The 25,880-nt window shown below is 37.9% G+C and overlaps 1 protein-coding gene across 1 annotated transcript in view; it reads left to right on the top strand.

Moving 5' to 3' along the window:
• Positions 1–25,880, top strand: part of TRHDE (thyrotropin releasing hormone degrading enzyme) — a 225,056-nt gene that overhangs the window by 97,274 nt on the left and 101,902 nt on the right. The window contains exons 6-7 of the mRNA XM_074827229.1: positions 8,591–8,728; positions 25,621–25,686. Coding sequence (XP_074683330.1) covers positions 8,591–8,728; positions 25,621–25,686 — 204 coding nt within the window. The remainder of the gene's footprint in view (positions 1–8,590; positions 8,729–25,620; positions 25,687–25,880) is intronic.

The following is a 25,880-nucleotide window of genomic DNA, read 5'->3' as shown; positions in this document are numbered from 1 at the left end:
AAATAGCGTGGCCAGCAGGGACAGGGAAGTGATCTTACCCCTGTACTCGGCACTGGTGAGGCCGCACCTCGATGACTGTGTTCAGTTTTGGGCCCCTCACTACAAAAAGGACATTGAATTACTCGAGCGTGTCCAGAGAAGGGCAACGAAGCTGGTGAAGGGTCTGGAGCACATGTCGTACGAGGAGCGGCTGAGGGAACTGGGGTTGTTTAGTCTGGAGAAGAGGAGGCTGAGGGGAGACCTCATCGCCCTCTACAACTACTTGAAAGGAGGTTGCAGAGAGCTGGGGATGAGTCTCTTTAACCATGTAACAAGCAATAGGACAAGAGGTAATGGCCTCAAGTTGCACCAGGGAAGGTTTAGACTAGATATTAGGAAGTGTTTCTTTCCAGAATGGATTGTTAGGCGGTGGAATGGTCTGCCCAGGGTAGTGGTGGAGTCCCCACCCCTGGAGGTGTTTAAGAGTAGGGCTGACATAGAGGTTAGGGATACAGTGTAGTTGAGAATGGTCAGTGTGAGGTTAATGGTTGGACTAGATGATCTTCAAGGTCTTTTCCAACCTAGATGATTCTGTGATCTGCATGTAAATTCCCTGTTTGTTGCTATTTCATTACTTAGAAATGAAGTTTCTGTATTAGAGGCTTACCGTGTAACAGTTTGGTTGTCTGTCAATTCCATTGAAAAGCAACAGCAACTAAATGTGAGTTCTTGAGTTGTAAGATCTTACGACTGTTACAAGGTAATCTTGCCTCTGTGGAAGATACCTCTGCTAGTTTTAGGATCAGAGAAAAGAAAAAATTACATCAGAAAACTACATGCAGATAATTTCCACTTCACAGTCCTGTCTTTTCTCATCTACCCTGCTCACCTTCCTCCTTTCAGAGGGCCATTTGCAACTATATATTCCATCTTCCTCTCTGCTTGTTTCTTTCATTTTCATGAAGTCCTTTATGTGTGGCTTTGTAAAGGAAGGAATTCAACTGAGGTTTACAGATCCAGGAATTTATTGACTGTTGTTTTGCTTCCTTATTTTCTGGTAGAAGGAACCATCGTATTTGTCCGTGAATGTCTGTGGTATTGGGGTAGGTTTTGAGGACTATGACAGCAGGAATTACTGGCATGTAATTTTCCCTTTCATCCATCAGATGAGCGTCAAATACTTTACCAGTCAGTACCTGGCTTGATGCTGAGAAAGCATTCCACAAAGGCCAGCTGCCGTCTGCCTTTTCTTTATTACTTAAGAGTTAGCTTTACTGACAACTCTATTGGCTGAGTCAAGGTGTAGTACATGATAGCTTTGAATCCTCTGCCTTCTCTATCCATTGAAGCTCTGAGATAAGATCTCCCACTTTCTTGTGTGCTTACTACTTTTATATTTAAGGATGGTCATATTTTCCAGAAATTTTCTTAGTGTTAAACAATTGTGATTGGATTGAAGCTTTATGTCTACATGGAAGGGCATCTTTCGTCTTAATTAAGGTGAACCATGCTTCCTTCAGACTATTAGATTCCATAGTCTAAACAATCCTGCCGTTACTACAGTCAACTGAAAATAATAATGAGTTTGCATATCAACATTTCTGTTTTAAGAATACATGCTGCAAGAAATTACCTGTGCCTAAAAATGTTAATAGAAAACCATTTAACTTCATTACATTAAGTACTTTGAATATCATGTAATATGCTGCTGAAATTCTTGATAAATGATCTTAATTGTCTATCTTTCTCACTGACTTGGTTGAAATGATAAAAGTAAATACGACCATTTAGACACATGAATATCTTTAATGTGCTTTGACTCAGATTGCCTCCTAAAGTGTTTGTCTCCATCTGTAAAGTTTTTTTAGGCATTGTTTGACTCATAGAAAACCCAGAAAATCATTATAAGTTTTGAAGTGGACTTAAGATGTGGGCCTTTTTGATTTATTTCATTACTATTTTGGCATTTCAGACCTGAGCTGTAGCCTACTTGATCCTTCTAACCCAACATAAATATCACACTGACTCAGCACTGAGAGAGATTCAGCCTCTCGTTTTTTAAAGCTACTTTCATCTCTTCTTTTTTGGTTAAAGGCTCCCCATGCCAGTATAAAGTAAGCCTTTAATTAATACCACATGGAGTGTTTTTTTCCCCAGTAGCTGCTCAGTGAAGTCGGTCCTTGTATGATTCGCTGTTTTAACTCAACTATGGGGGAAGCTTTCAATGTAAAATTAACTAGAATCTCATGTATAATTGACTTTGGCAAGAAAAAAGAGATATGTAAAGGTAAGCTGCAAGATCTTCTGGTTGCTAATTACTAGTCCTTTTCAAGTACGCCAGTTTAGAAATCCTTAGCTTATAACTAAGAAAATAAATTTCCATCTCCACATGGTCTTCCTTATCACAGTTTCTTTTTTTGTGCTCTGGCAAGGTGGATTAATATATGGAATTCTTCACTTTAAGTAGTTAACACTTAACATTTAGAGATCAGACATAAATGAATATAAACATTTAGATGAAACATTTATTTGAGAGATTAGGTACAGGTTTGGAGAATGTCAGTGCCTCTTCTTTCTTCATGTCATTATCTGCTCATCTTGAGAGATCAGTTAAAATGACATTATGATGAGAGCTTTTGGGTCATGTGGGTTCAAATCTCCTGAGTTCAGGGTTTAGATGAAGCTTTGGTTTCAGAAAGAAACTTCAGTCAACTGTCTGAATTTCACATAATTTTGAATTAGTAACCACTTTGTCTTCAGTAAAAATGAGAACGAGACTTTATGGCAACTTTTGCCTCAAGGCAAGGACTTGCTGCAGGGTAGCTCTACTGAAACAAGAATATGCACTTCATCAGGAAGTATAGTTGATATGGGAAGTTCAGTGGCAAATCTGTAGCTGTATATTTGAGGACATCCTTACTGAAAGACTCTGCTTCTCAAATATTCAGTTGTCCTGAATGTGCTGCCACTTTTTATTTTGGAATTGTGACAGAGTGCAGTTACTTGGAGCACAAGCTGGTGGGCAGTTTTTGGTGTGCCTACAAAACATCTTTGGTTCCTTCAGGATTTAGCTCACTCTTACCACTTTCAGGTTGAAACAGAGTCTGGGTATGCAAAATCCATCCAGCAAATGTTAGAGCACCTGAAAAGTACTCTTATTGATGGCAGTTGTTGCTGGAAGTTGACTCAGTATACCAACCACATCTCAAAGCCACTTTTCATTTAAATATTATTTACTGTTTCTTGAATTGAAGTGAATTTCCTCTACAGATTCCCCCTGTGGAGTTTGAATTAGAGGATAAACTTTATACTTTGTTACCTAATGTTTTAAAATGCTCTGGAGATAAATGCATGAGGAGATAGTGGATCTGTGTTCATCTGTTTGCTTAATGACTCTATTTCTGTGAAGGCAACTACATACAAAGCAACAAAATGTGATCTTGGAGAGTGAAACTGACCTTTTTTTTGAAGTGCTGGTGGTGGGTATATGTTGTTTCCTTTTCTAGTGCTTCCTCTTTTGTACTGCATCCTCCCATTGTGTAGGTGTACATTTGGCATAATGGATCTGGTGTACAACCAAATCAAAGCTACACCTGAAAAACAGTGGTGAGAGGAAACAGCAGCTGAAGTAGCTGGTGAAATTGCTTAAAAACTCCAAACCCGTCTGCTTGGCAACTTAAGCAGGTGGTCATGAATATCTGGTTTGGCACTTCATTGAAAAGAAAATACATATCCAGTTCTCCTTCCTGATACTCAAAGCTATTGGTCTTCCTTAACTATGAATTCCTAGAACATCTACGTTGCTTTATAACAACAAAAATTGTCAATCAGTGTGAACATCTCTCAAGCACAGGGACAGAAATTTTGCAAGAACTTCGACTGAAAATTCAGAAAAAGGGTTATGAAGGGTTACACAGAACCGTGATATATTCATATCTGATAAATGTAGAATGTGTTGCAGGCCTCCTTCAACAGACTATGCACATCACTGAAGCACATGCAGAGATATAAATTTTAAAAAAAGCAATCTGTAAGGTGCTCAAGCTATTTACAAAAATTACTGTTGGAAAGATAGAAAGAAATGTTGCTTTAATTTGCAAGTACTCAGGAGACTCCTGTGCTATGACAACATAGAATTTTTAAGCATGTAGTCAGAAAGAGCTTGCTTTTGGCCCCCAGTGGATCTTTTCTGGCCTTAAGGCATTTTATTGAACCTTAGGTTTTCTCATAGATAATATTCCTCTGTAGTTTGTTAAGCTTCACCCTGAAATATATTGTATTAGAACTGTACTGCTGGTAGCATATATGTTGGTGTTCTTTGATTGCTTTCAAAATTTGCCCCTATTTCTTTTTCCCTGGGGTGCACTTTCCCTGTAAACCGAAGTATTGTGTCTTGGAAGTGCTTGTTTTGTCAGGCATGAGAGATCACTTATCTCCTTTGTATTCCTGATGGCTAGTAAAGCTCTATATTTTGGAGAAGATAGTTCCAGCAAATTTGTCAGGAAAATAATTTGCAGATTTGCACACCAATATTAAGCTTTATTCATGTAGATTTCTCAGTCCATAAACTGTTTGAATGGCTGTCCCAGAACAAAGGCGATGCCTTTAATATTGAGGCCTTTGATCTCTTCTGCGTACTAATTATCAGTTTTGGCTTTCATTGTGCTATTCCTTTTGTTCCACTGCTGGATGTTTTCCAGTTTTTTCATTTTAATTCTTTTCCCTGGTATTTCATATTAATTTTTAGAAATTACTTTTATGTGACTAACTTTAAGTATTACATTATTGTCATGCTAACTTGGCTTACATTATGATACTGTAAAATCACCAGCAGAACCCCTTTCCATTACATCATTGTTATCCTGTTATGCACAATAGATTTTAATGGCTCTTGAAGGTACAGTCTTTTCTGCCAAAAAATGTTATTTCACAGTTGCTTTCTTTCCATTTAGAGATAGACTAGTTGAATGGTGGGCATCCTGTTGGAGATTAATACACAAAGAGTGACCACTACCTTTCCATAAACCTTCCTCCCTAGAACAAGGGGAAAGTAAACCAGAACCAGAAAGCTTTCTTGTGATTAGCCAGTTTCTTACTCCTGAATCTTTTTGCTATGGAATGATTTATACTACAGATCCATATTTTAAAACCTCCAGATTATTTCCATAATGTGGAAGAATTGCTATAGGTGGAAGGTTTCTGACCCTGTTACCCACAGCATTTGTGCTGCTTTTACCCAAAGCAGTAAAATTTGAATTTTCACAATTATTAAATGTTGGCTAAGGAGGGGAGAGCACAGCAAAGAGGGACAAATCTTCTAGGACAACCTTGTACCAAACAGAGAAGGCCTTATTGGTGAGGATTAAAAGAAGACATTCCTATGAAGAGACAAATGCTTGAATCTAGTGACCACAGATGTTTGGAAAATAATCTGAAAATGTAACTCTTTGAAAGGCATGTTCATCTGATAATAGCACTTCAGTCCCTGCACCTGGAAGCATTCTCAAGAGTAAGAGGGAAGGCAACCAGAAATAATTGGCATGTCTTCTCTTCTCAACACAAGGTCTGGTATCCCAGACTTTGACCCTCCACGGTTCAAGGACGGCTCTGAGGAGAAGAGATGAAGTGGGACTCCAGATGGGCAGTAGGAAGATAAGGAGCAGAGAGGTTTCCTGCTTGCCTTTAAAGAAACGCGCAAACTTAAGTGGAAGCACCTCTGTCCTTATTTCAGACTAGGCTTCTGCTGCTGTCAGACCAACTCCCTCGCAGAGCCCTTGCCCTGTGTTAGCACTGCACAGCATTGCACTTATATGCAGCTACTGACAGTTTCCAAGCAAAGCCTCAAGACTCACCTGAAGCCCTCTTTTCCTTACAGGCGGATCACAGTCTTTGGCTTCTCGCTTGCAGTTGAACTCCCTTGGAGGAGGGTCATCTTGAACAACATTTTGTCATTGTTTCATGTATAGCTGCAGTCCTGTTTTCTACCATGTTGACAGCTTGCTGGCCTCATTAAACACATTCTAAGATTGATTTTCTTTACAATTTCTGTGCTAGGTGTTTCTTTAGTCCTGTAGGTATCATGTTAAAACAGATCAATTCCACCGTACTGCATAGGGTAAAATAACTAGGGAATAGAAAGCCTCTCTTCCATCAGTATAAGCAGTTTGGTCACATGTGTTGGCCTTTTCCCCTTAATGTGCTGATAGGACTTTAATAGCTGAGGTAGTGTTTCTTCAACATAATTAAGGCAGTTTCAGTTTCTTTCTGCATTTGTGTTTCCTGTTGCCTCTTCAAGCTGCAGGCCCCCTGTCAACCATCAAACTCCACTCTCTTGCTCTTTCTGTGTCTCCCTGGAGTTATATTTGAGACTGATTTTGAAATCTGCTCTCAGAGGCTTCATACTAAAGGGAAAAGGTGGGAATGTTTTGGAAATTTTTTTAGTTCAATAAATTTAGCTTCATAGGTCAAAAGCCTTCTTAATTCTCGCTAAAATGCACGTTTACATGTTTGGAGGCATACTAGCTATTCCAGTTGTATCTCAGTGTGACAGTCTGCCATAAAGTTCAAGGAAGACTTCTCAGCTATGGTAACTTGGATGAGCAATCATGAATCTAAAATGCTCCTTCTCAGCCCTTCAGGAGATAACCAGAGAAACAAAAAGAAAACCAAATTAGCCTGTTCTTTTTATATCTTTTATGTCTTGGTATTCTTCTTCTTATAGCTTTATGTTTCCTACATGCTGATTTTGTTGATTCCAGGTTCTCTATTTTAAGTATTGTTTTGTGGTTAATAAGGGTCCTTTTAATGAGTTAATTCCAAACAGTAACAATCCACTCTCACAACTGTTTGTCAGTTGTGATATCCAAGCTTGAATTTGGAGACAGGTCCATACCTCTGTGTGTTCATACCTGTATGTATTACATATCATACACCTGATGAAATTGGGACTCTGTTACTGACCAATAGAGAATGTGAGTGAGGTGTAACCAAAGCATCTACAATCCTTTACACCTCAGCAGTTTTCCCCTGAGTAGGACTGTCATAATAATTGTTTCCCTACACCTTTTTTTCCCATAAAAAAGAGCAGTTACTAACTGCGTATGCCTGAGAAAATTTGGAAATGAACAATAATATGAACTTTTCCCTTCACAAACCTTACCTCATGCAGCCAGCTGAGAACAGTAAGAGTGTGTCGGGTAATTGGCTCTCCTGCCTCCAGTGTTTTTAATTGCCTGAATATACAATCAGCTCAAGGTACATTTTTTGTGCTCTAATGAATTTTAACATAAAGGTTTATTTCCAGATGGATCAGCACTGGAAGAGCTTTTGTCTGTCCTATAAATATAATTTAAATTAACACACTGATACCAAAAACCTTGCCACCCAAGAAATTAAACATACAATTTATTATGTAATTGTATGCTTATTCTATCTGTGGACATCAAGGTGGCTTTTGAAAAAAATGCAGCATTCCCTAGAGTTTCTTTGTATTATGATACTAAGTTGACATTAATTCAGGAACTGTTGTAATTTAGATAAAGTTTGAAATATGTCATTTCAGGGTGAAAAAAGTTTATTTAAACCTTCCCTAATTTTTAATTCATTCTTTGCATTTATTTGTGACTTGAAAAAACAAGTAAATGAAGCTTTTCTTTCCTGATGCAGTCTTTTGGATTAGAGTCATCTATATGAATGCTATATGAGGAGTTTTTAAGGCATGTCATTTTTCAGCTGAAGAAGTCCCATCTAGTTGCACTGTAAAAGTGAGTGCAGCACAGTTCATAGAGTATACATGAACATTTAATTAATATTGCTGCCAGAGTAAATATGCAACAGTTTTGACATACCTCTACAATCCATATTTATAGAAGGTATAGAAACAAATTAGTATGTTGGATGTTTGGGTTTGCACCTGCTTCTGATGTAGCCGTGACTTTGACTATGTCATTTACTTCTACATGCAGCTATTGTCCCACTTAGAGATAATAATGGTTTCCTTCAGATGGAAGTTAAAATGTTTGTAGAGCATGCAAGTTCTTGAGGAGAAAGAATTTCTATACCAGAATTACAAAAGACAATGCAGGCGTCTTCTGTGGCACTGCTGTGGGCTCTGTTCGTTGTCCTGTCCCACGCCATTCTGCTGTATGAACTTGGCACTAAGAGCCAAGTGACTTAAACTTCACTAAATAAATCATTAATAATAGTATTTACCTATCTCTGTCAAAAATTTTTGTACCTGCATATGCAATGAGCTCAGTGGCTTGTAGTATCCATATATTTTTGCGGTTGAAGACTACACCATTTTGCCTCTGTCCCCACCCCTCGTAACTGTGAATGAATAGTCATAATCAGAATTGCAGTCTGCATCTACAGATACATTTTGATTCATGTAATAGTCTTCAATTTAATTTCAGTCAGGTTTCATTGCAGCGAAAGATCTTAAGTCACAGTCTATTCCTTATACCTGTTCAAGATTGTAGGAGGTCAGGGTGGCTTACATTCAAACTAGAAGGTCTGATTTTAGTCAACTGCCTCTGATAACTGTGCATCGTTTCTGTATTGTTGTAAATGTTTATTTGTCTGAGATACTACTGCATGTGCTGTATTTCAGGAAAAGCAGAGATTTCTGACAGATGTCCTACATGAAGTGATGTTGCTGGATGGTTTGGCGAGTTCACATCCAGTATCCCAGGAGGTGCAGCAAGCCACAGACATTGACAGGGTGTTTGACTGGATTGCCTATAAAAAGGTGAGACTAATTAAACTTATCTATCTCTATATATAGATCTGTCAGTAGCTATTAGAAGATCATGTTCTGTCTGTAAAACAAATACCATTGTAAAAATGTGTACATTACAGTAGCTGCTGGTTGGGAAACTTTAATTTGTGTGGAGTATATTTGGAATATACTACAGTGATTTTAGCCAATTACATTCAACACATCCAGTGTTATTAAATGTTATAAATAAACTTGGGAGGTTGTCAGAATTCAGCAAGAAAGTTTGGGTTATTTGTTACTATTTATTTTGTGGCAGTGTCTGAATTGTGTTAGATGTTTTAAAAAGCAGAAGAATATGTAGTCTTTGTCCTGCTGAAACTCTCTAGAAAACTTCACAAGTGTTAAAGTTAAATGTAAAGTTTTTTCTGCTTTTTTCTATGCGTGAGGATTTTTCTATCATCTAGTGAAAACTCTGAAGTCATTGCTGAACAGTGAGAGTGGAGGAACTGCCTTCTGGGGTGGCGAAGGAATATGTGTTAAATCCAGGCAATTTTAAATTGCATTTCAGTGAATAGAAAGACTTTTGCCAGCTTTGGGACTGAACAGTTTCTGTGCAGGAGCGAGAGGGCTGCACACTTCCACCTTCTCTATCGTATGACTGGGCTTGCTGTTAGCATATGGGCCAGAAGCTGGTGGTTTCCATCATACCACATGATTATCCTCTGCTACATGGGATGATATGTAATACTGTGCCTTAATATCGTGACCAAACATGCTTGATGTGTGACACAGGGGCTGCTGACTGCAGCCTTCCTCTATGAAGGTTGTACTGGACCTCTCTGCTGACGATTCAGTTACAAGAGTCTTTTGACTATCACCTTTGCATTTGATAATCTTTTCTTCTGCATCATTAGCTGCCTAACATCAGACTATAACAAGACAGCAGCAGCACAGCACTGATTTGCCTACCGAGCCTTCAGTTTATCCAGTGCTCATCCTGGGCTAAAAAAGAGGTGTATCCTCTTTTATAATCATCAGTTATTCCCAGTCAGCAGTAACTTCAACCTGATCTTCTTCCATGAAAGGATCTTATGCCTTTAAGAGTGAAATGAGAGTGTGTGTGTTTATGTCCATGTAATAGGTATAGGATGTAATATGCAAACACAAGATACTTCAGAAAATACTTTAAAATGCTGGAGTTGCTCAAGAGCCCAAGTAACATTTTCAACAATGCCTTAGCTGGCTTTGAAAACATTACTCTTGGTCAATTAAGCTATAAAAGCCAGCAGCTTTTAACATACAGAAGTATTCTCATTGTTTAAGTGTTTCAATTATATATTTTGCTGGTGATAGTTGAACCTCGGTAGATTCAGAGACTTATCTCACATCAGTATCTTAATATTTCAAGCTAATTATTTTTTCTAATTAATATGATAATAGTAATATCACACAGTAAACAGTAATACTTGACAGTTATCTTTTCATCTTGTAAACACTCTGCAAGCATTAAGTAATCTTCATTTACATTGAAATGACAAATAGGACAGTAGGACACATCTGTATACTGTTGGCTATTTTATGCAGGCTAACAGAATCACTCTGTTTTCTGTGCAGATTAGAGTACAATCTCTATTTTGTATCTGTCCATTTAAAGGTTCCTCTTTCAGTGTAACAGTGGCCATGCCCAGTGGATACGGCAGCGTCTCCACTCACCTTCTCTGATGGCCAACTCTCCCAAACCCTAGGTGACACTGACTGTGTTCATAGCAGGGTCTGATCCTGTAAATTTGAACCCAGTTACCAGATCTAGCAAACCACCCTGAGGAATGGCAATGGAAGAATTTACTTACACGCTTTCACAGGTGAGGAGGTTAAAAGACCCACTCTTTCACCCATGAAGTCTTTGTTTTCCTGTCTGATGTTGTTTGTCAGCTGATCTCTGTTACCATTCATCCTTTTGTTTTAGATATAAGCAATCCAATAGGAAGAAACTTTCCTGACTGATTTCCTATCTGCTCTTTTCACTGTTTCTGTATGTTCCTCCAAGAACCTGACACTGTTTCCCTCTGAGGATAAACTAGAACAAATATAACATTTTCTAGATTCTACATTGTTTCATTCCTATGTAACCTTGTATGCATGCATGCCTAGCTTGCACTTAAAATCTACTAGGGAGGCAAGCTCATTTGTTAGATAGCTAGAATATTTGCCTCTCCTTCTAGCTCTCTAGTGTCTGCCAATATAAATACTGTGATGAATGGTATGTCAATAAAGTCCAAACTATAAAATTACACTGAAGGCTTTTACCTGGTCAGGTGTGTGCTCAAATATTTTTGAGTGCCTCAAAGCTCTCCTTACACAATGAGCCCTGCTGAAGGGTTATTGTTGCTGGTGTTTCTGTGATGACTTTTTGGTTGTTTGTTGACTGATTTTCTTAAATTCCTATCAAGTATTAAGTTCTTGTCAATTTTTTCTGTTGCCTCTAGTAACCTTTGGATCAGGACCATCAATGAGGACTTTTCTACTGTCTTAAATAAAATATTAATTTTTAAATAGTCCAGCACTATGTGCAGTATCTTTTCCCTACATTTTGGTATGGATTTTTTTCATTCTCTTGTAATTTTTTTTTTTTTTTAAATATCCACCTTGTGCTCCCTGGAACCTTGGATTGTCCATGTGATCTCTTTCTTCACAATTTTCTACACAATACTGAAATGATGAAACTTTCTCCCATCTAATTTTTGTTCAGTGAAATGACAGTCATAGAATGTCATTGTCATTTCGTTGTCTTTACTGTCATCAATATGGCATAAATCAATTAGATGCCATTAAAGTGCCCATCTCTGCTAGACACTCAACTGTCATTTTAAAGATATGCCTCTTTCTATACACTTCAGAGATGACCACTAAAACTGTGCTATTTAAATGCCTCAGAGCGGAATATATTTTTCATTTCCACTTTTCTTGTCCTCGGTGATTGCACGTTAAGAAATCTCATGACATAAACCCCTGAAGAATGGTATTCAGGTAATCACACAAGCAGAGTGAAACAGACACTACAGCCCTGCAGCACACAATGTTTTTCCACTAAGCTGTTGAGGGTAATGTTTGCCTCTTTCAAAAGCATCCTACTAGTCATTCTTCACATAGGAGTGTGTCATCCTCCACTAAGGCCACAAATATGTAGAGAAGAATGAGAAGTCGTGATAGTTCATTAATAAACAGTACTGGTAGATGATTCAAGGCTCTCAAGTTACATCAGAGAGTAGATATGTCTTTCTAGTGCAGCTGGAAGTGAGATAGTGTCCTCCCACGATGATGGGAAAAGTGGTTATATCCCAAGTGCAGTAGGAAATATAGCCTGTTGAACACAATAGTGGATCTGAGAATTGTTAAATCAAAGCAAAAAGCGTGACAGCCTTTCCACACCAGAAATAACTGACAGCAGGAATCATAGCCCTGGAGAGCTGCATCAAGAGAGGAGGAGAGAGTGCAGCAAGAATAACATGAGGAGCAACAATCAGCAAGGAACAACCGGCTGTAATAGAACAGAGAAACAAGACAGCTGCATCTCAGAGGGAGCAGTGAGACCCAGAACAGCATGAGAGAGAGAGATCCCAGACAGAACTAAAGGAGTCATAGCCCTAGATGAGCAGTCACAGCCAGATAAGAGAAGGGATGAAAGGGCACCAAGGACACTGTAGAGAGCCAGATAATATCTGAAGTAATTTCCGTAAGCCTGCTACATGCTTTGAAGTGTGGTGGTTGACGATTCTGGCAGCAATCAGAGCAGGCAAGACCAGTATGATGGAGTGTAACTATAAAAGTACCCCCAGTAGAATATGTCTTGGCAAGTGACAAACAATAATCAAAACAAAGAAGAGGATGACTGGAATAGGGAAGAATATTCCTTTTTTCCTCTCCCTGTAAACAAAATTAACCTCAGCAGTGATATCAGTTACTGGCCCTGGATTTGTAATGCAAACAATTTATTATTTCATAAACCTTTGTATGTATAATTTCCTTTTCCGTCTTAACTCTATGCCTCTTCTTTAAAAATGCCTTTTCCTGCTTTGTGTTGAGTGATGGAAGGAAGATATATTCTAACAGTAGTAAAAGGAGACCATGCTCCCTGCCTCCCCTCAAAGGCAATGTTCTGCATTAGGAAGTCTTTTCAACTAAAAATTTGCACAAGGAAAAATGCTCAGCTTCCTTCTATGTTGTAATAACAGTTCTGGCAAAGGAGAATTTAAAAATAAAGCAGTGGCTTGCTCTCCCTTTTGAGTGTAATTCTCTGTGAAAATTTACAGCATAACATCTTCGGTAAGAATGTGGAAGAACAGGAGGGCTAACTGCAGTCACTGGAAAGGCTCTCTAAAAACTTTGTGCCTTTTACTTCTGTTCTTTGGGCACTGAGAAGGATATTGGCACTGTAATAACAAAATAAAACAAAAAAAACCCCCAAACATGTATTCTGCCCAGTAAAACCGGCATTAGTATCAGAGTGAAATCCACTCAGTTCGCGACTACAGTGAAGTTGTGACAGTGTGCATTTATGAAGTGACCACTGACAAGTGAGACCAGCTCATTAACAGTGAAAGAAATACTAGATAAATACTTAAAAATAGTAAAATAGGTTTTATTTTTAATTATTCACTTAACTAAATCAATAACGTAAGATGGTATTCAGCTAGTTAAAAATCTTATAATACAATACAGGTGGCGTTACAACCCACTCCTTTACTGCAGTGTAAAGAGAGAGCTTTTTGTTCTCCCTGACTAATTTAGCTGTGATGTCATCTGTGAATGCCATTAAGTCTTGGGTGTGCCTTTGCGTGATGCTGGTTTCTGTTCCATGACTTGTGAGTGCAGCAGGTCAGTGCCCATATTGCAGAAGGTGCTTTCAGGATCCGTTTGTTTGTAATGCATTGTGTAACAGAGGAAGTATCTTGTAATGAAAATAATTTCCTTTTGTTTAGATAAAAATGGTTGTAGGTCATTACTACTTCCAATATGAAAGCCATCAAAACTCAGAGTCGGTGAAACCTTTAGGTTCAAGGTCAGAGCAGCCCCAAGAATGCCCAACTTAAAGTATGCAGGCTGTCCCACTCCATCCAGTGCGTGCTAGTGCCTCAAACTAGGCAGGTACTTCAGGATACTTAAAATACCTCTCTTAAGGCACCTGAGCACCTTCCTGACTCAAAACCTTTTACACTGTTTAGTGTATGCTAAGATAGTATTTTCTGAAGAAGAAACAGAAACCACTGTGTGTGGTATACAAACAGCTACAGACAGTGCTTCAGGAGCATTACATTCCCCACACTGTGGAGAACTGTATATGGGTTTGATTGGAATAATAGAAATGGAGCACAAATGCTAATAAAAGCATTTTTTTTTAAAGAAGAGCTCGTTAGACTAGATTGCTCAGTCATGGGAAGATGCAACCTGTTGTGGTACAAGACTGTCTCCTGCCTGTTCTCTGTTGTGAGGCAATGGCAAAGGGCAGCTCCCAAGGGCTGGAGGAGGCGATCAAAGCAGAAGTGGCAATGGTGACTCAAGACACTGTGCCTTGCCATCATTTCTCATACTTCTTTCCCCGACAGGGAGTAGAAGGAAAGAATAGTGCATCTGTGTCTCAGATGTTTCCATGGCTTAAAATAAAGTGTTGATAAAGGTGGATGTACGCAGAGGTATCAGCCTATGCACCAGAGTTCCTGAAATGCCCTTGCCTTTTCTGCCTCTCTGGCTCTACTTTGTAACAGTCGTTTTCAGCAAAGGGCAAAGCAGAAAGTACCTTTGTAAGCCTTTACAGATAACTTCTGTTTTCTCCCTGACAGAGTCCAAAACCCAACAATGCCCAAGTAAAAGTAAGGGATGACTTTTGCTGACACACATCCTAGTTCAGATCAGTAAAACAAAAGCAACAATTATAAGTGTTAAAGTAACTTGGAACAAATTGTAAGAATTAGAAATAGAAAATAAACTGGAGATAATGAAATAGAGTAAAAGGAAAAAAACTTGACATAAAAATATAATCAATATTTTGATCAAAATATGATCCTGCAGGCCTGCAGGACCTCTATTCAGGAAGAAACTCTCTGGAACAACCTCTGCCACACTGTTTTGTTGTTGGATTTTTTTAAAGGTATGTTTAACTACTGGATAATTTCTGAAGCTTAAAAGAGGTATTATGAGAGAGAAAGTAGAATGACATGTTTAACTGTAGTTAGTTGCAAATCAGTCTTAGGCAAATGGATTGAGATTCTTATGTGGTATTTAGTGAACAAAAAAATGAGGAATATTAATTATCATGCTTCAGGGAAACAAACCTGGTGAGACAGACCCGATTTCAATCTTTGATGAGATTAAATGTGTGGTCTGTAAAGATAAATTGTGTCGAGACGTAGACTTTTAAAATCTGTTTCATTATGGCATAGTACTCTAGTGAAAAAAACCCAGTGCTATACCATATCACTACAGAACACATTGGCTGGATTAATAGATAGCTATCAGATCATACTGATCCCCAAGGTAGTCATCAATGGAGAATCATCACAAATTCCAAGTTTTATTTTACTTAATTTGCTTTTGGATTGTCTGTGGAGCTGGTTGGTAAAATGTTGATGCATTTCCTCTTTGAAGTGAAGTAACTGTGACCATGTAAACACTGGTGTGAGTATTCATCATAAAAGCAAAAATCTTTGTCCGTTACTCCTAATGGAGAACATGGATTTGTGGAGCCAGGTTTTTTTTTTATTACAAGAGATTCTTAATACAATGGATTTTAAGATGTACCAGTTTATTTGCTACTTACTTGAATTTTGATGATGGCCTGTGTAAATAATGTCATCAACCTCTTGTGTTTGTCCATCCTTGAAAATTTCTTCATATAAGCAGCTAATGAAAAAGTATAACGTGCTTTTGTCCTTGTCAGTGGTGTCAGAACGTGTAAGAGATATTTTCATGGTAAGGCTAAATAAAACTCCTGTTGTAAATGGAGTCCCGATAGCATTTTGTCTAGGCAACTGATACATTTTATTATTCAAGGAAAATGATGTGACAGTATCCACCTGAAGAACATGATTAGTTATGGTCATTTACCCCTGAATTTTGTTCTTTGTGTCATGTTCCTAAAATTTGCAATAGAATTTATGTCTAAGACAAACATTTCACCAAAGCTCATCTTACCATCTGACCATTTTGGTATTATCCAGCCCTAGAACAGCTGTGTTTGTCAGAATAGAAAATGATTATGATTTCCCAGTGAAAAGCTCTCCTTGAATATAATGTTGCTTTTTCAGTGATGTTTTGGCATCAGATAAATGGCCTTACAATCTATAAAAACAACATAAGATACCTTTATGCATCTTTGATTATTTAGTACAGTACATTACAGGTTTATAGGTATATTTGCAGATTTTAAAAATATTGGCTCATCCACACTGTAAGTAAAGTTTTAAAAATAGTGTAAGTTTAATTTGTTTATTAAAATTTATCCTGGTTTTATTGCTGAGTTTCAGTAGCACATTAACTTGTGGGTGTGGCTGCTTGATAAGCAAATGTCAGTTGGAAATTCTGTATTACATTAAAAAATAAAGAGAATAATTGACTGATTTTTTTTATTCTAGTCTGTACTGTTAAAATCAAGTAGGGATAGGTTTTTTTGGGGCTCCTTTTAATGAATGTAGTCCCTTACTTTTTAACAATTTATTACCAAATGCAGGGGAAGCAGTCAGACCCAAATTCAGCCGACCACATAGTTACTTGCTTAATTTTATGTGTGTAAGCTGTGGAATTTAAGTGGGGTTGCTTAGATGTGTAAGGTACTTCACTGTGTCACTAAATGATGTCCTGGACTAAGACCTTCAGGGTTAGGCTCCTATTGTACAAGTATGCTGCATAGTCTGCATATACTCATCTCCTTCCTTACTTCTTATGGCTTTCATGTGGGTTTTCCAAAGGGAAAGCCTCTAAGAGTTAATCTGAACATTCTACATTTCTGCCACAGGGAAGAAATCATTGGGACATGTTTACTCATTTGAACAAATATGTTCTGTTATCCTAATCAAATAAGGAAGCAAATTCACATGCATTAAGCTTCATTTTTCTTGTAGTATTTGGAGGTGCCGCTGGAGAATACAGAATGTAGCCAGGCTGGTGTATTACAGTGCTCAGTTTTTGAAAATGAAAGAGGGATTTAGTGCTGGTGACTCATGATACAGTCTAATTAATTCCCTGAAAAGAATTTCTTAGTGAGTACTTCTGCAGTTCCCAGAGATGAGATATTTTGGATAGAGGCAGCTGAAGAATTCCAGAGAAGGCTTTGCAATTATCTCTGCTCTTACAGCTTGATAGAAGGACTTTAACAGATATCTCTCAGGAGCCTGCCACAGTACCGTGTTGTAATTGATGGCGTGAATAGGACACTCTTGCTCTAGAACTATCAGGGTAAGGCTGCATACCATGAAAGATGGTTCTGAGTGGGAGCTGAGGAATGGTAGGACTTCTCTTGGGGAAGAGGGAAAAAAGCAAGAGTGTATGGTGAATATGTTTGCTTAAGGAAAGCCCAGTTTAAATGCACACCTGGATTTGAAAGTGCTTACCCAGTTTTCAGTTGTTCTTACAGGAGAACTAAGGGATGTCTGTTGATTTGCTTAAGGTCACACCAGTCACTCAACAGACATTGCAGCCAGACTTCTCCCATCTCTTGGTCCTCTTTAACATGCTGAAAGTAACAAGTCAGTTAATTCAGTGCACTACATGTAGTGTAACACAGCAGCTCAGTTGACCAAGTTTTTAAATAATTGATTTACACATGCATACACTGTTCTGTATCTACAAGCAAGGCCTGCAGATGTGACTTAGTCAAAATATGCTTTTTGTGTTAAATTTCTCCAGGATTCGACAGATTTTTTTTTTTTTTTAATTTTATGTAAGAGTTCTTTTTTAAATGTCACATTTTTGCTACATGTTTGAGGTACATTGTTCTTTCACTTTAATTCATGCTGTGTTTTTCCCAATAAGCTAAATTTCATGGGGCATCCAGCTGTGGTTGCTTAGTACCAACAAATAATGATTGCTTTTGGAAACGTGACTTGGATATTACTTGTTGGCTAGTGTTCACATTACAAAAATAATGTGCAAATGTGTGTTCCTTGTGTGTTGGGTACAATGCTCTTCTAATATTTGAAGTGAACTTAAAATCACAGAATTACCTAAGATTTTGAGAAATAAAGAATAATGTATGAATTCAGGAACTTTGAACTGAAATGAAATTATACTCATTTACTACACCATTTGATTGTGGATACCCTTAGGCTTCTATTTGACAGAGTACTGTAAAAATATGTTCAACATTTTTAAGAAAACCCCCCAACCTGTATGCTGCTTTTATTACATTTGCTGTTCTAAAAAATCTTTCTTCAGCACGTTGCATGAAGATACATTTCAACCATTATTCAAAATACATTAGCCAGAATTTGAAAGTTTTTGTGTGATCTTAAGTGATTCTGCTAAGGTAGTTCATGCCTGACTTGAGTGTATACAGAAGGTATGGCTCTGGCTTACTGAGTGAGGGGCCGTGTCATGGCCAAAGTGTAAAAGGGGGACTCAGATTTTTAAGGATATAGCAGAGAAGTGCAATGAATTATTTGTATTGGACTTTGCTGCTGAAGAATGGGTTGATTCCCATGCTTAGTTTATTCTTTGTAACAGGCTTCAGGAACTATCAGTTCGAGGTAGGTATATGGGAAACACTAACTAAAAGAGCTATATTAGTTAAAAAGTCTTCAGAACTGGGTGGCATCCACCTGCACCTTCTGAACGTAACCAGATGTGGAGCTGCAAAACTTCTGGCAGTGGGACATAGACCATCCTTACAAATGGCCACTGTGCCAGAGAATTGCTGGGGTAATGTAAAGAAGGGGCTCCAGGGGAAGTCCTGGGAGCTATAGGCTGGTGAGTTTGACTTCCTTCTCTGATGAAGTGGGGACTCTGTAGGGTATAAAGGGTAAGATAACTGGGCACATGGATAAATATGTTGGTCTTGCCTGGACATAACTGCTGCAAAGACAAATTCTGTCTCTCTAACCAGCTGGAGTTCTTCGGGGAAGTAAGTAGACACTGGATTTAAAAAAAGTCTTTGACAAGGCACCTCCCCTATAGCTCAGGGTAAATAGTTTAAGGAGGGAATATTTAATGTGTGTGTAATGTCACCGATTCATTAAAAAAAAGACTACTAGTATATATTAGGTATATATTAGTAGCCATCAAACTTTGTGAATTGATTCTCATCTTAAATCAGGAGCTCTTTACGAAAGAATGGTACCTTTGTGAGTGCCTGTATGTGGTTTGAGCATTGTTTTAATAAGTGAAGATGAAGGTGATTATAAGAAGTTTTTACTGATAATAATATCTGTAACAATAATATGGATAAAATCTAGTATAATTGAGGTAGAGGGTAGAGTAACTCACATTTCCCTTAGGTAGAGAGAAAGTAACCCTAATCTTGAATTGTAGGGATGCCAGCATACAGAAAAATAACTGTAGGCCTCCTATCTGTATCCCATTGTATTTGAAAAACAAGTGGTGCTATTACATATTAATCAAGACTGATTTTGAACTGACTACTGTACAATAGAATGTTAATAGATCACCTGTATTCAATGTTTGTTTTGTTTTTGTTTTTTTTTTTTTTAAATGAGAGAAGAAAAAGCAGAATGGATGGGTGGAGGTTTTATAGAAAATTGACATACTAAATTTTATGTTTAGAAATTCAGTTATGTAATTTTTGTTGATAGTCCAGTACTCCTCTCCTCAGCACCCACTTACACCTTGGATACCACAGTGGTGTTTTTCATAGAAGGATACTTCCTGATTTTAGTTTTTATGTCAAAAAAGAGATCATTCTGAACTAAATGAAAATAAATGACTTTCCTTCCTAAACAAGGATGGTAGGGTGGACATTCAGTGAAGAACAGTTATATTGAGGTCTGTGTAATTATTATTACCGGTATTCGGTGTTATGTGAGATAAATGGATAGGTGAGCCTTCAAGATGCTGTCTCAGACTTTGCAAACTCAGGGAGGTGTTTTTGCACTGTTTATGCTTTCACATTTCTCTGTAAGTTGCAGGAGAAAATATCTTCAGAGGGATTCTTGTCATCTCACTTGGGACGTTCACTGTGTAGACTCCTGCAATTGACTAGTCCTCTAACCTCCCTGTGTCATTAGTGAAGATAAAACAGGCACTTCTAGGGTGAAATTAATCTGTCCTATTTTAGAAGTGTGTCTTTGGATAAGATGAATCAGGATAAGCTGAAGTGCTTGCTTCTCTCTCCATTGCCTTTAAAGGCAGTCTAGACAGCTGGCTCAGCTGTGTGCAACTAAGCATCAGATAGCTAGAATGTTAGGCATCTGCATTCAGTCAGATGAATCTCAATGCTACCATTAAAACAAAAACAAATGAAACACACAAAAGCAGAACCAAAAGAAAAAAGAGATTGATGTTCTAGGAAAAAAATGACAAGTTTTGGTGGCAAAGAGGATGGAAGAGCGATGCTTTTTCTGGGTCAGCCTTTTATGCTCTCTTCATTCCTCCACTCCAACTCATTTACAAAACAATAGATTATTTCACCCTCACAAGAGTCAGCTGCAGTTCATGGTTTCTGTTTTGTGTTGGTGGCATTTTTCTCTGGTGACCACTTTTTGGAATACTGAAATAATTTTTGGTCCTTAAAAGAATAATGCTGAATGAATTTCCAGCTCATTTGTATCTCTTCACACATGGCCCCTTGCCCTTGCCTCCTAGTTTCTGCATAATCCTGTGTGCTGGTTTACTGATTTTTACATTGTTCCCTTCACTGCAACTGCTTCAGCAGTTCATTATTTTAAGTGCCTTTCTTTGCTGTCTGCTCAGTACAGAACATCCACCTCCAGCTAGCAAACAGTCTGCCCTCTCTCCTCAGGGCCCTCTCTTTAGTACCTACCATTGCTGGTTTTCTTATATGAAAGTATGACAGTGTAGAATAAACTGAGATATGTTATTTGACTGTATATATAGAAAAGGATGGTGTCACCCCAGTTTTATATTTCCACAATTCAGAAATTCTTGGGAACTACTTATTAGTACAGAACTTTCGTGACAGAGTGGGAAATCAGTCTCCGTATGGCCTTTTTGGACAATGCAGTTGAATTCATCTCATCTCACTTTAGATGTCTGCAATGCAGATATGTATATATGAGCTAGTCACTCAAGGCTACTTTTGGAGTGAATTACAAGAGATGGGTGCTTTTAGGGTACAATTCTCCCAATCTGTTTGGAGGTCTACTTTAAGATGAGATAAAGTGCACCCAGAAGTGACTGGTGCTGTACATTGACTGTAAAGGAAGTCTAAACAACTAAAATAGTTGTAGACACAGATGCTACAGATAGCTGCATTGAATCAGATGTATTCTGTCCTGTGTGGCTGTATAACAGTACTGTGTTATATGTAGTAGTCATATTTTTGTGGATTCATATGTAAGACTTACTTGTTTTTCGTATTAAAGAAAATTCCATTTGGTACTTTCTTTTGTATAAGAAATGATTACAGGATGGAAGTTGCAAGTGAAATAATTAATTTAAGAATTCAGGTACAATAAAATTGGATTATTCAGTAAGTCAGAGAATTAATTTAACTTTCAGTAATTGTGACCTGTAGTGATGTCGCAGGATCAATAAATGTAGGAGTGGGTCTTTAAAAATTAGTTTCATTTAATCTGAGATCAAGGTTGCAATCAAGTTATTTTATGTTGGCATGAAGAGAGTTAGACTGAATGCCTTAACTGTGAGTCTGCATTTTGTAGATTTCAAAGACAAGTTCAGCTCATATATAAAGGAATTTTGCTCCTAGTTTTAGTAATGGATGGCCTTTACCATGGTGTGAGTGTGCAAACAAGTTTATTCAGGGAAAGAAAGAGCATAAACTTCCAGCACTTCAGGCAGTGTTGGCTAATTGCCCATGAAGATGCCTTTTCCCAAGAACACTTTGCAGAAAAGGACTGTGTATGCAGTTAATTTCAGTGGAGTAGCCGACATGTTCTACCTTCTTTTCGTATAGCAGTGAAGTCACAGTGCTGAGGCCGAGGAAGCTTCAACTGTGTCATATATGAGCAGCATGCTGGGTGATCTTCGGCAAATGATTTAACTATGATGTGCCTCAGTTTCCCTTTAATTTGCAGGATATTGATATCAGTGTCTTATGAAGCAATTATGATATCTGTTAATAAACAGTGCTTCACCGGAGCCAGATAGTGCCATTAATCATTGACTGAGCATCTAGTGTATTTGTCTGAGTTTGACTTTCATTAAGATGGGGTACACTGGCAGAGCATGGGTACATTTTTTGAATAGGAGAGAATTGATTTCCACTAGACCTGTTAAACCAATGTGTTTTACCTCTTGACAAAGTATTGAGTCATCCACTGCCTGGAGGAAAGCACTTAAATCATCAATAAGCAGACATTCTGGCCTGTAGGAGAGCCAGATTCACTCCTCAAGACTCCATATGTCATTCCTTGGTTGGACAAATGTTGGCAGAGCAGAAGAGGCCCTGAGAGTGAAGCAGGGAGCGGATCGGTTGCATGTCAGGACATTCAGGGAACAATGCTGACAGGTTCCCAAGGGCATCCTCTGCAGCAGGACAGATTTGTTGTGATTTAGGATTTTTTTGTAGGTTTAGGTCTAGGTTAGAGAAGCTTTCAGAAGGTATGGAAGCATAGGTCCTCTGGACTTCATCTAGTTCACTGCTTGCTAGGCAGATAGGCAGTGAAAATGCTGGCACATGTGGCCATTCAGATGACCCCAAGGCCACGTATTCTATTACTCCTGTAACTGAACTTACTGCACGTACCTTCTTTACCTCCCAGTACCCTCGGCTTAGGGTCATCTTTCAATCTCCTCTTCTTAGTAAGCCCCTCTACATTATGCCAGTTACTCTGCATACCTCTTGCTTTTATTCTTCTGCCTGCAAACCTGTTTCTCCTCATCTCCAGTCAGAGTGCCAGTGTTTGCTGCCTTTCCCTTTCATTCCCAGAGCTGGGATTGCTTCTGCTCTTCTTACAAAAGGATCACTGTTGTCTTTTCTGCCTACTCTCCTAGTGCAAGAAAGGTGGAGTTTCCTTCCTTTTCTTCCTTCCATTTCTTTTCCTTTCACACAAAGGGCTGCATTTGCTTCCGCTTCTCCTCCGTTCTCCCCAAGACAGTTTTTTCCTCTCGAGGTTCTCTGTTTTTCTGTTTTCCCCTTTTTCTTTAGAATCCCTTCCCTTCCTCAAGTAAGTCAAGAAGTGTTTGCTTTCCCTTTGTGGGGAATATGGCAGAACTGGGACAAGCATATTGTTCTGGAAGCTGTAAGTAGGACTTGTGGATTTCCTGAAGGTAATTAATTGGTAGAAAGTACTTCTAAATAGATGTGAAAAGGGATCAATCCTGCCTTTGTGCCTTGGATCTCCTATTCAGTCTTTGCTTGCTTTTTTATTCTGTTTGCTGTGTAGAGGCCACCTATATTTCTCTCCAACATGTGGATAAATGTTACTTGTGAGAGGAATTCTGTAATTTTTTTATGTGTATCTGACAGTTCTTGGTCTCTGGATAGTAAAAGACTCTATGGGCGAGATCATATGAAGGTATTTGCTTGCTTCTCACAGAAATCAGTAGAGTTAAGGAGCCTATATAAATATATGTCCATTGCTACTATGTGAAATTTAAACTGTGAGAAAGAAACAAGGTGATCCTGGAATACTAACAAGTGAGTGGGAAAACGGATGTATGATAAGTGGAGAAATGTCTTTGTTGTTAAGGATTTATGCTGATCTCTTTTATATTTTATATATTTTTGGTTCTGTTACAGATGTTTTGAGTTGCCCTGCCCAAGCTACTTACAGGATAAATAGGATTCATCTATTTATTAGATTTTTTTAATCTTCTGTTTTATCTGCTTCGACAGATTTATCTGCTGTTTATCTGCTTACACATCTCTGAGAACTTTACTCATCTGTTCCTCTAGTAAAATAAGGGTAATAATGCTTCCTGACCTATGGTCTTGTCTGTTCAGGTAATAATCTGTTTTGACAGGAATTATTTTCTATGCTGCAGCGTATTCCAAACATGATTGGTCTCCCAGTAAGATTATTTACCACCATAAAAACATAGCATAGTGTTAGTGTATTACTAACTACTGTTCAATTTGGATAAGCAACTACAAACATCTCCTCAATTAATGATTTTTCTTTTTTTGCTTCGTTACTTTGCTAACTATGTATTATTTGTTGTTTCTGCCTATGTGAAGAACTTGTGGTGTTTTCTTAAAATTTACTAATAATTTACAAATCTTTTTGATTTATGTCACTATTTCAAATGTTGGTTATTACAAATAATTCCTTCAGTACTTCAAAAACAGTCACTATACAAAAATCAGTGGAATGTGTGTAAAACAGTCTAAAATTTGGACAACTGTGAAATACTAAAACTATTCTGAACTTTAATCTAGCAGGAAAAGACATAAAATCTTGTTTTGAAAGCTGAAGCTAGAGAAATTCAAATTAGTAAAAAGGTGCACATTTTCATTGTGAGAGTAAATATTAGTTGTGACAAGTTATGTAGTACTGTGAGACATTTTCCTGTTCTTGATTCTTCCTAAAATAGATGCTATTGTGTAAAGAGAAGCAATAAGGGTTTTGCCTAAATTACCGTTTAACCTCTATTAATGGAGGAAGTCAGATTACATTGTTGTAATAGTCCTTTTGGATTTAGAACCTGTGAATTTTTGAATCTGTGAAATGTTTCTCTCTCTTTTTTTTTTTTTTTTAAATTTTCTAATTGAGGATTAGCTTAATTCCTGAATTTACATCTGTAGCTGAGGTTGTTGAGTTCTAGCATCATGTTTTCTTACGGCCTTTGATTCACTGACTTCAAATCACAAGTGTCCCCTCTCTTGTGCAGTGATCAGTACTAAGTATAACATTTGATTAATGGGATTGGAAGGCTGGTTGTCTTGAAATTGGATTGTAAAGTGGGATATTATAGCTAAATCATCAAATCAGATCTGCATAGATATTTCTGCTTGAAATAGAGCACTTGTGCAAGGGGAAAATGCACAGCAATTGTGGTTCTGAGAGACAGTGAGAAAACACAAAAGGGATGCCTTAAAGAAAGCTACTCTGGCATGTATCTATCTGTTTCTTGATGTAACTACTGAGAATTAGAATCACCTGCGAAACAAAAGAAATGATTTAGATCTCTGTTTTGCCTGAAGGGGCAAATGTTTAAGAACCAGTAAAGTAGAGAAAGAGTGTTATACAAGCACTTACCTCTTTGCATAACAGTCTGGGAAATAAGCAGAATATTAATAAGTCAAATATGTATATCCACATCTTGTAAAATTCTTACGAAAATGATCCACTTCCAGATCATCAGATCTTGAAGGCTTTTACAAAGGAAAGTAGTATCACTAAATCCTGATTTACAATAGTATAAGAAAGATAAAAAATATTATGAATAATCACTGTGGTAGAATTCAGCATGGACATTATTTTTTGCCCTCATTTAAAACTGTGCAGTACTGCTGAGTGCACAGAAGGGCTGGGGGTAACCAGCTGCAAAGCTGACACATCCACGCTCCAGCAGTAGAGAGAGTGTGTTTTATGGCCTGTGCCTTATTCGGTATACAGGGCAGGATATTAAGAGTATGTCTGGTTCCTCACTTTTCTTTGAAAGCATTTGTATTATTTTCTCTCTCTCTTTTTCATTCCATCACAAATAAAGGTTATATTAATCGGATCCAAGATGATAGTGTTGGATGGAAATGCCTAATTCAGATTGTTATTATTGTGTAATACTGACACGCAAACCCAGTGACTTCTTTTTTTCTCTCTTATTTCCTACAGGGTGCAGCTCTAATTCGAATGTTGGCTAACTTTATGGGTCACTCTGTGTTTCAAATGGGCTTACAAGTAAGTAAAGGCATTTCTGTCTTTGTGTAGGTGTGCATTTCTAGCACTTTCTCTTCCTCTCTCTTTTTAATTTCTAAACCATATTTTCATCTATTTGTGGAAATGTTTCTTTACTTCAGGGCCATCTGAGGCACCTACATATCCCTGAAGCTGAATTTGATGAAAGACGCTGAGCAGTGTAACACATATTGTGG

This window comes from Strix aluco, chromosome 5, assembly GCF_031877795.1.
Source record: "Strix aluco isolate bStrAlu1 chromosome 5, bStrAlu1.hap1, whole genome shotgun sequence".
NCBI lineage: Eukaryota > Metazoa > Chordata > Aves > Strigiformes > Strigidae > Strix > Strix aluco.
Note: the sequence above shows the minus strand (reverse complement) of the source record. Positions and strands in the feature narration are given on the sequence as shown.